Source organism: Carassius gibelio, chromosome A17 (assembly GCF_023724105.1).
Source record: "Carassius gibelio isolate Cgi1373 ecotype wild population from Czech Republic chromosome A17, carGib1.2-hapl.c, whole genome shotgun sequence".
Lineage (NCBI taxonomy): Eukaryota > Metazoa > Chordata > Actinopteri > Cypriniformes > Cyprinidae > Carassius > Carassius gibelio.
The window spans coordinates 15,493,836-15,507,461 of NC_068387.1; the positions used below are offsets into that span (position 1 = coordinate 15,493,836).

A 13,626-nucleotide genomic window follows, 5' to 3' on the forward strand; every position below is an offset into this window, starting at 1 on the left:
AAGTACATATCAAATATGTAATGCATTTGAAATATCAGTCCAGTTTAAATAATCTCAGTTACGAAAATACGAATCCATTTCAGTTGTTTACTTGTTTGTAAACAGCTGAGATGCATCATGAACATCTTGAACCTTTGATGACAGGTGCAAAATACAAAAGCTGGAAATCCCATTGAGGTGACCTCACAACAAAATATTTTGGTCATTGTTTCCTTTTATAGGATTTTTTTTCTCAGTGGACAAGTATAAATGTGTGGCGCAACGTCAAGGGTGGTGCAAGGTATTTACAAAAAAAAAACCAAGTACACAAACAATAGAAAAAAATCAAGAGCCATTTTTTTAGAAGGATGGTAAATGAACTGTATTAGGATTATTAGATTTGAAAAATCATATTTTTGAAATGAAATGAAGCCAGGAATTGATATTAAATTTTTCTTTATTTAAAAATCAACTACTTTTTTTTGGACTGTTAGTTCAACAAATAACCACAAGGGGTCATACTTAACCAATTGTCAAGACAACCTAGATACACAAGGTGGGAACGAGGGAGGAGTTTATTTTGACACACCACTGGCCAGACTACATCTGGTAGGCCTCAGGAGCCAAGTTCACAAATAACTAAAACGAATTGATGCTAAAACAGCCTTTTGAAGGAATCATAAGGATCAGGAGTGGGCTCATTCTCTGATGGAGAAATAAAATGCTTTATAACTTAACAAAACAAGGCCAAGGTGGAACAACAGATGTCTGACATGTGCATGAATATGATTACTCCCGTGTCTGCAGATACGGCAGAAGGGTTCTGATTACTGACAATGCTTACATGAATACATGTGTGCATATTCATTTGAGTGCCAAAATAGCATTTTCTAGTCTGACAGACCTTCTCTGAATCCTGCTTCGGTAAGCAGATGTTTATAATGAGAGGCTAGACTGGACCAGCAGGTTCAGAGAAAACATCTGAACCACAGCTGGACCGCAGCGGTTCTCAAACAACAGTGCATCTGTGATCAGAACGCCTCCACCTAGATAGAGATGATGAAGATGAAAAGAGTTAGATCATTCTCGGGCCACTTATTGATATTATTGACCAGTTAATGAAATCTGTTCCCACCTGGATGACATTCTGTATGAATCTTCTTCAATAGTTGGAACTTTTTCTTTCCTCCTCCCAGTCATGAATGATCCGTGCCAGAATGTATAAGTCTGCAGGAGGGATTTCTCCTTCAAAAAAAGTCCCATACAAATACAAAATGACATATACCGTATTTTCCGGACTATAAGTCACACCTTTTTTCATAGTTTGGCTGGTCCTGCGACTTATAGTCAGGTGCGATTTATTTATCAAAATTAATTTGACATGAACCAAGAGAAATGAACTAAGATGAATGAACCGAGAAAACATTACCGTCTACAGCCACGAGAGGGCGCTCTATACTGCTCATTGCTCCTGTAGCCTACACTGAGCAGCACAGAGCGCCCCCTCGCGGCTGTAGAAGGTAATGTTTTTTCTTGGTTCTAAATAAATGCGACTTTAAGAAAAATAAATAAGAAAAAAAATCATAATGGCAATTCTGATCTATAAAACAATTAGATACCGTATTTTTATTTAGTTTCAGTTTTCATTAACGCTTGTAAAAAAAAAAAACACACATAAAATATTCTGTGGTTAGGGCAGCCATTAGACAGCTTGTTGTTTTCGACAAGTTCAGAAGGACAGAGAACCAGTCAAATGTGAACCATTAAGAATGTTACAATGTGTCATTAGTCATTACGCACCCTCTTGGAAACAGATGGTGTCCTCTTGCTGGGCGAAATGCTGCTGAGTGGTTTGGACCACAGCCGGGAGATCCAGCACCGTGACAGTGGAGGAAGGATACTCTTTAGCCAGCTCTCACAATAATGCACAAGAGCAGCCTGCAAAACATACCAAAATAACATACCCAGCAAACCTACTACTTCTTGCATATATTCTAAAACATTTTAGGAATTTTTTATTTTTATCTAAAATAATTCTATTCATATTTCATAAGGAAAGAGTCGAAACAACATTTATACTCACCTCCCAGAACTATGACGGTCATGAAGTTAGAAAGATCGAAAGCTGTCACTTTGTCATGGCCGTCAATGACCCTCATAGAGTTCATCAGTCCAATGAGTTTCAGCATCTCCTCTTCTGACCTGGAACTAAACACTGACTCCAGTATCACCAGATTTCTGTTTTAATGGTTTACGGTCACTTTTGATCATTTTAACACAACTTTGTTATATAAAAGTATTACATGCACTATATTTCTCCAGGAGAAATGCAATGCTAAAGGTATTATAAATAACATCAGCACATGACTATCAGATTTTTGGTTAAGCAAAACATGCACATACTGACCTAATAAACTCTTTTGGAGTCAGGCAAAATGTCACCGGGCCCACTCATCGTTTTAATCATACACTAGATTTAATTATATCTCATGGAATCGATCTTACTGCTATAGATATTGTATCTCAAAGTGATGATATTACAGACCATTTCCTTGTATCCTGCATGCTACGTATAACTGATATTAACTATTGTTCCAGCCACCAAAGAAAGATTCGCAAATAACCTGCCTGATCTATCTCAACTGCTATCTGTACCCAAAAATACACATGAATTAGACGAAATGACTGACAACATGGGCACTATTTTCTGTAATACATTAGAAACTGTTGCCCCCATCAAATTGAAAAAGGTTAGAGAAAAACGTACTGTGCCATGGTATAACAGTAATACTCACTCTCTCAAGAAAGAAGCTTGTAGTCTTGAACGCAAATGGAGTAAAAATTACTTGGAAGTTTTTAGAATTGCATGGAAAAACAGTATGTCCAGCTATAGACAGGCTCTAAAAACTGCTAGGGCAGAGCATATACACAAACTCATAGAAAATAACCATAACAATCCAAGGTTTTTATTTAACACAGTGGCTAAATTAACAAATTACCTATTATATATTAGATTCTACAGCGTCTAACTCTTCAGTTTCATCCATCGCAACCAAAGATAAACTGCAGTGCTTTACAAACATAGGACAGGAAGAGCTAAATAAACTTATTGTAGCCGAAGAACTTCTTCTCAATATCATTAACTCGTCGTTATCTTTAGGTCGCGTCCCAAAACCATTTAAGCTGGCGGTTATCAAGCCTCTTATTAAGAAACCAAAACTAGATCCTAGTGTACTGGCAAATTATAGGCCTATTTCAAATCTTCCATTTATGTCAAAAATTTTAGAAAAAGTTGTGTCTGCTCAATTGAGCACCTTCCTGCATAAAAATGATCTGTATGAAGAATTTCAGTCAGGTTTCAGGCCCCACCATAGCACAGAAACTGCACTTGTTAAAATTACAAATGACCTGCTCCTTGCGTCAGATCAAGGCTGCATCTCATTTCTAGTCTTACTTGATCTAGTGCTGCGTTCGACACCATAGATCATGACATACTCATAGATCGATTACAAAAGTATACAGGTATTCAAGGGCAGGCTCTAAGATGGTTTAGATCCTACCTGTCTGATCGCTACCATTTTGTTTAATTAAGTGGGGTGTCATCTCATTTATCATCAGTAAAATATGGAGTGCCACAAGGATCCGTCCTAGGTCCCCTTCTATTTTCAATATACATGTTGTGTGTTAAAAATGTAAAAGATTGGATGACAAATAATTTTCTCCAATTAAATCCAGATAAGACAGAGATATTAATTATTGGACCAAAAAAAAATACACAGAATCTTGTAGATTACAATTTGCAACTAGAGGGATGTACTGTTACTTCCTCTACAGTCAGAAATCTGGGTGTCGTATTAGACAGCAAATTGTCTTTTGAAAATTATATTTCCAATGTTACAAAAATTGCATTCTTCCATCTTAGAAACATTGCCAAGCTACGAAACATGTTATCTGTTTCTGATGCAGAAAAGCTAGTTCATGCATTCATGACCTCTAGACTGGACTATTGTAATGCACTTCTAGGTGGTTGTCCTGCTTTGTCAATAAACAAGCTACAGGTAGTCCAAAATGCAGCAGCTAGAGTCCTTACGAGGTCAAGAAAATATGATCATATTACCCCAATTTTACAGTCTCTGCACTGGCTACCTATTAAGTTCCATATCAGTTACAAATTATCATTACTATAAGGCCCTAAATGGTTTAGCTCCTGCATACCTAACTAGCCTTCTACCACGTTACAACCCATCACGCACCCTAAGGTCACAAAACGCTGGATTTTTGGTCGTTCCTAGGATAGCAAAGTCCACTAAAGGAGGTACTCTAAACTCTGGAATAGCCTTCCTGATAATATTCAGGGATCAGACACACTCTCTCTTTTCAAATCTAGATTAAAAACACATCTCTTTCACCAAGCATTCGAATAATGTTTCTCTTAAATTGTGAGTGTTGTTGCATCTGATGAAATGTGCATTTTTATTCATTAGCTTGGGTTAAACTAATTTTAGTTTGTTGGATCAGCAGCTATGCTAATGATGTCTCTATTTTGTTTCTTTGTTTTGCCACGGGGTCACTAGGATTTACACAAGCTCCAGTCTGAACCCAGAACACTTGAGAAGAGATGATGCTGACCCTCAGAGGACCTCAGATGATGCTAACCCTGAATCAACAAACAGAACTAACAATTATTGCTACAAGTGTGACTGCATCATATAACAATTATTAATTAATAATATTAATAATGTTCATCGTCTAGCTGACTACGTCTTGTATTAATTTTTTCTAAAAATCCTGTCAAACGTGCACAAACTGACAGTCACCACCATAAGCTACTACTAAATATTGTAGAAACATAATTTTCTGTAAAGTTGTTTTGTAACGATTCGAATTGTAAAAAGCGCTATACAAATAAACTTGAATTGAATTGAATGCATACTGGTGTCAACATATGAATCTTTTCCTCATGAATTCAGGCAAAAATTACACTTATTCTAAGTCCTTAATAAAACAGAAACGTACCTTAATAATTAAAAACATTATGGGTAAAATCTAATAAAATTATGTGTAAAATGTGTAACAAAAATGTAAAAAAATAATTAACATTTCCACATAATTCCATGCACAGAGCATGAGATGCATTCACACACACACACACATCATCACAAAAACCCCAACGATTCCAAAACACACATACAATAACACAAGTCATTCTTTCACAATCACATACACACATAATGGTGGGCTCATATATATATATATATATATATATATATATATATATATATATATATATATATATATATATTTTACTCAATAAATGCATATTATTTCTAAACTGTTTAGTTTTTAGGTCGTCAGGATTTTCTTTTTCATTGATCACAAATCCTGATGTGTTTGAAAATCACTACAATGAAAGATTTATCACAGAGGAAGGATTTTAAAGTGGCCAGGGATCAAACGTTTCTCAGACGCTGATGGATGATGGAAACACTGATGTCTACCTAACAGCATCAACCAGATTGTTCCAGAGTGGATGGTCTGAGAGTTTTTATAAATTTCTTTACCTTCATGTTTGATAAATTTGATATATCCTTCCTGAACAGAAGTATATTTTTTGTTTTTTTTAAAGATCTGGAAAACAAGACAAATATTTTGATGTTTTTTGTAAAATAATTCTTCCTGGGAATTTCTTTTTTTGCTTTTCGGCATTAACCGATTCACGGAAATGACTCGGACATCCCATCATTGGTACATACCTCAGATTATGGTTTCAGTGACATCTGGTGGTTAACGCCGAACAACTTCAATCACTGAGAGGTTTTGTTTTGTCATTTTTGTTTAATAACCCAAGTCCTTAATGAAATCATCTCCCAGAAAGTGATCATTTATAGTAGGAAGACAACACTAATAACATAGCATTAGCAATGGGTAAGTGTGTCCACACCAAAGTTTGATGTACCCTTTTATAATATATAACTTTTTTCAGCTCTAATAAGATTGTGTGACATTTCACACTGCTATATCATGCTTCAAATTATAAGTCTGCAAGTCAATAAAAAAATTGACAAACTATTGCTATTACTCTATCCATGCTACATTTTTTTGCCTATGCACTCTCAGTATTTATAACTGGAGCATGACATACCTCAACCAACCACAAATTTCCTCCCTTATCCCTTCACCACATCATTCCCAGCTAAATGCTGTATGGAAGTGCAAACTTTTAACTAGTCCAAAACTCCCAGTACAAACAGTGGTAGAATGACACAATCCATAAAGGTAAATCATCCTAGTGGTTTCTCGACACATCTTACATTTCAGTTGTCACAGGCTCTGCTTCCACTTTCATAGTTGTTTTATTTGAAAAAATACCCTTTGTGAGAGACAATGCCTATTTTTTCCACATAAAACGACACAACAGAGGGGCAGAGGATAACAGTAGTTATTAACCAAATGTATTTATTTCTGCAACAACACATTCACGTCCCCCCCCGCAACCAGCACACACGCGCACACATCCTTGCAAACTCCATTTAAATACATGACGTGAGAGCCAGCATTACCTCACTGTTTGCTGCACATGCTTTAATAAAATGATACACATATTTACAGAATCCACAATTTTTGAATTTCGCCTCATCCCCCTCCCCTCAGCAAGACAAAATATCTTTCCGAGCTCATAGTTCCCCTCTCCAGAAAACAAAAACAAAATATAACACTTAAGGGTGGATTTGCAAGTTACCCACAATTAAAAATAAACTCAGCATAGAAGACAAAAAGGTGGAAAAAGATGGAAATGGGGAAAGAGCAATGGATCTTTTGGCCAGTACAACACAGCAGTGCGTGGAGTTTAATAACAGCGCAGATATGGCAGTAACACTGAAATAGCTCATAAAGTCTATATACAAGGTCACAATAATGGTCAAGCCTCCTGTGTGGGATTCCCTCACAGACACGAGCACGCCTCGTATGAACCGAGGAAATGGAGGGGAAATATGCCTTGGCTTTTGAAAAACCTTCTAAGAGTAAATATTGTGAAAAGGGCAGAGCAGAACATGTTTAATCTTTGCATTTTTTCCCTCTAGTTTTCATACCTTCATCTCTTTGACTATTCTGAAGTAGAATTAAACGGAAATAAGGCACAATAACTACGCTGACGGGAGAGTTCTGATGACCGATGAGCAGACAAGCTGATCCAAACTACCGAACTGATCTTCCCTTTGCATCCCAACCAGCTGTTTAGATTTACACATTTCAAATAAAACACGTTTTATGGTGAGAACGCTAATGGATGCCCCCCCCACACACACAAACATTTCCCATCCTGAATGATGTACAATCACATTGTGACAAAAATTGCTACACACTAGAGTGGTGCACACAATACAAAAATAGCTAAGAGCGCCCACCCACCCCAGACCCTCCCAACCTTTGGATTGATTGGCTGATGGTAGACAATCTGGCTTTTGGATTGGTTACCATATCCATTCGACATACTTTGATTTAAAATGACAACGTTCTCAGAGTCAACAAATAAGCATGAGATTTAGATGCTTGAGAAGTGTTGATGCACTAAAACAACAACAAAAAATATCACTTTAATCGGGCGGAGGAGAATTAAAAGAGACCCGGTTGCGTTTTTTTAACCTGTTGTGTACTGAACTCCAGGCATCTGCCCCGTTCTATGTATTTGACCTTTGAGGTTATTAACGGTGAAGTCCCCCAAAGAAAATCAAGTGAGTAAACATGTAGGTGTATTCAGCGTTTTGTCCTTCTTCCTTTTTATTTATCTCTTCAAATTGTCAATCCGAAGTCTGAACACGCAAATGTGCAGGATGCTAAAAGCCTCGGGTGCGTTTCACTTTCCATTGGACTGTAGGGTTTAGGGTTTACAGTATGAATGATGATTTAGGATGTAGGACTGGTGACTTATGGTATTAAAGTAGTGTTTGATGGTATTTACGGTGTAAACTGAGTGATTGGGTGGGACAGGAAGATCGAGGGGACAAGGAGCTGGATTAAGGAGAAGGTATCAAGAACAGACAAGAAGAGTACAGGAAACTCTGACAGGCTATTGGTCTGTTTGGAAGAAGAACAGTCAGAACAGCAGGGGGCTTTTAGACAGACACGTTTATCTCTGTGGTGGAGCAGTAGTGGGGATACAGTACAACCAAGGCAAAGGGCAGATTCTGAGGGGGTTTCTTGCTGGGGTTTAACTATTCTGGATGGTGGCCTTCTCAGTCCTGGCCTTCAGCTGCTGTGATGTTTCAGCAGATCATTCGTGTTTTTGATGATCCTTCATGTCCTCTTCATCTGTGTACTCAGACGGCTCATCTCCTGGCTTCAACAAACGGCCAACGTAATCATATTTCTCTGAAAGGGAGGAACAATTGGAAAAAGAATGAATAAAACGGTTTAAAAATAAAACTGCATTTATGCTATTTCTTGTTCATGCAAATTATGAGTATATTTATCTTGTGCGCAAACTTTTGGAAGGAGTTTTATTTGGACATTGAACTTTTATAGTAACAGACAGGGAGAAGTTAGCGTGGACCTATTAGCTTATTTTAGCTGTAAAAAACCATCTTTCTCCATCAGTGTTATTGTTAACTAAAACAAAACTAAAACGGTTAAAAACTTTTTTTTGTTAAATAATAAATAATATTAAATGAAAATTAGAAATGTAGCTTTGCCAACTAATTTAAATCATTAAGTTGAAGTACTGATTTTACCTAAAAAAAAAATGTTAATAATATTAATAAAAACTGTATTAACAACACTGTTGCCTTTGACAGCCATTTAAAAAAGAACTACCAGTTTTATTAATTATTTTTAGAGGGTTCTTAAAAGGCATTAACATGAATTCATCTCTGGTAGTAACAAAGCAAACAAGCAGTGTGGAAAAGTCTTATGCTTTATCATCACCAGAGTAACTTAGTTGTCAAGCAGCATAAAACTGTTGTACAATTACATGCCTGATTTTCCCCACACGTGGTGACTGACAGGGGAGTCAAGCAGCTTCTCACATAACAACACAAATAGATCTCAGACTGTGCTACACCAAATCAATTGCTTTATACCAGTCAAAAATAAAAAATAAAATTGAATGTTTCTACAGAACAATAGTCAATATCCCCAACATACACGCACAGATACTCATTTGTGCGATTCATGTTATATTTGTTTTTGAGGGCAGCTAGTGAAAACAATGCCATAAAAATAGTTTTCTTTACTTTATTTTGTGGTACTGACTAACCAGTCTTTTGATCTTTTCTCATTTAGAGACCGTCTGACACATCAATGCTGAATAATGGACCAGGAAAAAGAATGATATATTGGCATTTCTTTTTTTTTTTTTACAGCTCTCGGAGGTTACTGTCACTCATCATCTAGAGAATTTCCCCAGTACCCCATCCCTGCATCAGCTGTGTGATTACAGTAAATGTAGAGATCAGCCCAAACCAGCACAACAGGAACAACATGCAGAGCTTGTGGTCCAGGAGGAATGATAACTAACTACCTGCATTACTTTCATAGCTCCGATTACCCTAAAGGCCAATAAAGGCCTGGTTTCACAGTCAGTGCTTTGACTAAACCAGGTTTAGGCCATAGTTCAAATAGGACATTTAAGTATCTTTTATAAATGTTCCTTAGAAAAAAAACAACAACAACAGTACAGTTGTGCATCTTGAGACAAACCAATGTCACCAATATACATTTAAAATATGTTAGTGCAAGTTTCATTAAGTGAAAACAGCTCAAACATGCATTATTAGTCTGGGACTAGGCTTAAGCCCAATCTGTAAAAACGGGGGAAATCTTTCAGACACTGTAATTTTTTTTTTGGGACAAATTATGCGTTTCCTTTCTGAATTCAAAGTAGAATTCTCCTGCTTACCCATGAACTGCATCTCCCATTCTCGAACGCTTTCCATCTGTACAGCATTCAGGTCTGAAAGATCATCGTACTCATCTAGTAATGCATCCTTCTCCAGGCAGAATGTTGCCAAACCACGAGAAGCATCCCGTCCCGCAAAGATCCCGTAGGGGCCCTCTGGAACAACAGACATTAAGCACATCATCAGCATTAAGGTCAGCAATACAAATTTAGGAACTTCTGCACATTATAGATATAGGAGTAAGAACGGAAAATGCAATATTGCCAGGGATTCATCAATTACTGTCTGAGTCTGATCAAAACAAAAAAAATTTTTAATTAAAACAACAACAGCAACTATGCATAAAACAAAACAATTAAACTTAAACTGAATTTTAAATTAAGTTAAATGTCCCTCCCACATAAAAAAATAAATAATTATATTTATATATTCAAACTGAAAAAAGTTAGGCCTACATTTAAAAAAAGTTAAAAAGTGAAGGTAAAGTATGCAAAGTCTTTAAAATAATAATAATAGCAGTTATATAATTATTCATAATAATGAATAATAAACAATTACTAACTAACAATAATTTATATTTATTATCATCAATGTTATATTATTTTAAGCAGTACTATTAATAATACCTTTATAATAAATAAAATAATTATTGAATAATACATTTTATGCTAAAAATCCTTTGCCTGATAAAAGTTTGAAGAACCCTGCTTAAATGCAATCAAAAAAAAACGCTGCGGTGAAACTACTAAAGTAAAACAGTTGTGGAGTCAGTGGTTCAGAAAATCCCAGACAAGCTGGAGATGAATGGAGCCACTCACACAAACCAGAGAAACACAGGTAAACAAACAGCTACTACAGAACAGCTGTGAGAGATTCTGTGAACAACACACCGCACTGAGTAAAGAAATGAGAGCGAGGTGCTGCTACAATACACTATATGCACCAACAGCTGTGCACAAACCACTCAGGCCTCACCTTTCCTCCTAAACCTGAAATGTGACAGATGAGCACAACAGACTGATGAACTTCAGACACATAATCAAGACAAACAAACAAATAGATGTAATAAAAAGAGACGACAAGAGGACAGGCACATCACTTATACTCGCTGCATTCATAGTTTTACTCCATAACCTCATGAACAGGAACTAATCCATGATTCATAAATAACATGACTGCCAAAAGCCTTCCAGATCAAGTCTGATGATGACTAGGCTGCTCTGGCATGTGTACATTCTTCTGTTCTCTTTCTTGACAGAGGGACTGAGCTTTAGTCATTGTTTATCCAGAACAGAAGGCAATAGTAGGGGCAATCACTTTTGACACTTCTTGTCTTTGGTTCATCATCTGATCTCCATGTGCAAAAGCCTCTTTTTTTCAGCAGTTGAGCAATCTTAGAAGAAACAAGCAGGTCCAGTAAAAACATTGACCAAAAAGACAAGCCGCCCTATGGTCAAGTGATAAAGACACCACATCTGCCTACAAATACAAACCTCAGCTATAGTCTCACGGGGTTATATATGAATGCAGCAACATGCAAATATAACTGATCTCATATATTCTCTCTGGGTGAAACGCTGCAAGATGCCACATGGGACTACAGGTGTCTAAACGAATGACGCACTGGTCAGAGTCTGGTTTACTGCTGACAACACACATTAAACGTCCCGTGCTCCCCCATAAACGCCACAGATGGTCAGATAACATATCTCATGTACAAATATAGCAGAGGGAGATGTGAGGCCCAATCACAGGCTTTAGTTTGTACTGTGAATCAAAACTTGGTAAAAGCAATCAAAGGCTGTGGCAATCCTAGTTTTATGTGCCTTCTTGGTTTCACTTCTGACCTGGGTGTCCAAATATAGACTCCAGACAGACAAAAGACTGCTGTTCTGCCTTTGAGAGAAAATAGTTCAAGTATTCTGTGTAGCAAACAGCTGTTTTGCCAAGCAGCTGAAAGCCTGTAAACCGCTCTTAAAGCACAAAGGAAAGAAACGAGCGTTTCTCCGCAGGGGAGAGAGGAAGGAATGAAGCTCGGGGCTTGATTTCTTAACCAAGGCCACTGCTAAACTTAGCTGACCTAATATCCGTCATAGCAAATCAAGCTGTTATAGCTTTACATGTTTAAAAGAAGCATATCGATTAATGCATGGTACAGCTGTACTTGTACAGTACATACCTGACGGGTGTGCCAGCACATGGCTCTCACCCCGTATGTCCACGTCACACATGGCTCTCATTCAAAAATGCACTGACATGAAAAGTTGATGCCTGGGAAAGAGTTCACCAAGGCAAAACAGAGTGAGACCTTACTACAGGTTTAGCTGGTTAAAATGATGCACAATTTATTATTATTACTACTGTAACTACATGGACAACAAAATAAATAGTTTCCAGTAATCTAATTGTATCCTTCACTATTTCACTAGCAACTACTCATTAGATGTTAGTACTTCATTATGTATCTATACAATTAGTCACCAGTTCGTATTCAACAGATGTTAGTCACTGCTGGAATAATTACTAGTATCCAGCGGTAACATGTATAACATGTAACTATTAAATCTGAAACATTCCCATCAGCCTGGAATGCATTGTTGCTGGTACTTCCAGTTTTAGTTTTAAAAAAAAAAAGTTACTGTATTTTAAGATGTCCTTGTTCATACAAATGAGTGCGGAGTAATATTAATTAACCAAATATACTTGCTATAGGTTTGTGGCTAGTTTCTTGTTGTTACGCATAATGTACTGTTGCTCTTATACAGGGAAGCTGTAAAATAAAGGGCTACCGAGAATATTAATAAAGCACTAATGCCTTTTTTATTAGTCCTAGTAACTATCAAGTAGTTATTAGTACGTATTCCAGCTTTAGTAGACTTTGTTTACTGGATACTAGTAACGTTACCTTTTCCACGGCTGAAGTTAAAAAACACCGCTGAATGTGGGTGTGAGCCTGAGCCCAGCGCTCTCCTTACCGCGTCCGTAAAACTTTTTGCCGCTGGTCACGTCGAAGACCTTGGTATTGACTGCCATGAGGATGCGAGGGTTCTGCACACCGTCGTACTCGCGCAGCTGCTGCAGGGTGAAGTCGCGTCTCCTCATCTTGGGCAGCGGCGAGGCCTCGCTGCCCCGGCCCGCGTATGCGCCCGCCTTCCTCCACCACCGCACGTAAACCACGTAGCACGCGGCCAACAATAGCACTAGAACGCTGAGATCGAGCAGCATGCCGCTTATACCGAGACCGGTCCCCGGATCCAACTCTTCCGTCGTCTCCTGCCCACTGCTAGTGTCCGCCGCTGCACTCTTACCGTCCCCATCGTCCGCCATACTGCAACGATAGCGCCTTCCCACAGCGCGCGCCCGGCCAGCTGGCACTCAGGGGCGCGTCTGATTGGCTGCCTGTCACCGGAACACCGTGTTGGCACCTGGGATTTGTAGTTTCATTTCAACAGTGGCGCCTACAAGACCACCGAGCGCATGCGACCAGATCAGTCTATGGACCAGACAAAGGCTAGGGGTAATGAAAAGGCGGTAACCGTTATGATTATATTTATTAGTAGCTAACCGCGATAAAATACTAGAATATGCAGGAAATATGTTTTTAATTAGCTTGCAGCTCAAAAGTTTCATATAGAAAACAAAAACACGTTTAAAAACAAGGAATGCGAATTAAATGCAAAATCGATTTAACTGCTTTGAATATTACATGGCAGGCTATAATAAAACATTAAAAAAAATCACAATCATAAAT

At 37.8% G+C, this 13,626-nt stretch overlaps 1 protein-coding gene and 1 long non-coding RNA gene across 2 annotated transcripts; both read right to left on the reverse strand.

Annotated features, from left to right (window-relative positions):
• Window positions 1-468: 468 nt before the first annotated feature.
• LOC128031547 (uncharacterized) lies at window positions 469-4,501 on the reverse strand. Its single transcript, XR_008188116.1, has 4 exons — window positions 2,063-4,501; window positions 1,780-1,917; window positions 1,115-1,224; window positions 469-1,025 (listed from the first exon to the last, which is right to left on the reverse strand). It is a non-coding gene; the product is annotated as an uncharacterized LOC128031547 (long non-coding RNA).
• Window positions 4,502-6,418: 1,917 nt separating this feature from the next.
• On the reverse strand, window positions 6,419-13,271 carry LOC128031544 (membrane-associated progesterone receptor component 2). Its single transcript, XM_052619854.1, has 3 exons — window positions 12,851-13,271; window positions 9,875-10,030; window positions 6,419-8,349 (listed from the first exon to the last, which is right to left on the reverse strand). The coding sequence occupies exons 1-3, from the start codon at window positions 13,200-13,202 to the stop codon at window positions 8,252-8,254; spliced, it is 606 nt and encodes a 201-aa protein (XP_052475814.1). The 5' UTR covers window positions 13,203-13,271; the 3' UTR covers window positions 6,419-8,251.
• Between the last annotated feature and the right edge of the window lie 355 nt (window positions 13,272-13,626).

Bases quoted from the DNA above. Each gene is read 5' to 3' on its own strand.
- LOC128031544 (XM_052619854.1), bottom strand. From the start codon at position 13,202: ATGGCGGACGATGGGGACGGTAAGAGTGCAGCGGCGGACACTAGCAGT. The intron at 10,031-12,850 runs GTAAGGAGAGCG...CTGTTGTTCCAG, and splicing joins CAAAAAGTTTTACGGACGCG to AGGGCCCCTACGGGATCTTT. The intron at 8,350-9,874 runs GTAAGCAGGAGA...CCTCCCTTTCAG, and splicing joins ATGGGAGATGCAGTTCATGG to AGAAATATGATTACGTTGGC.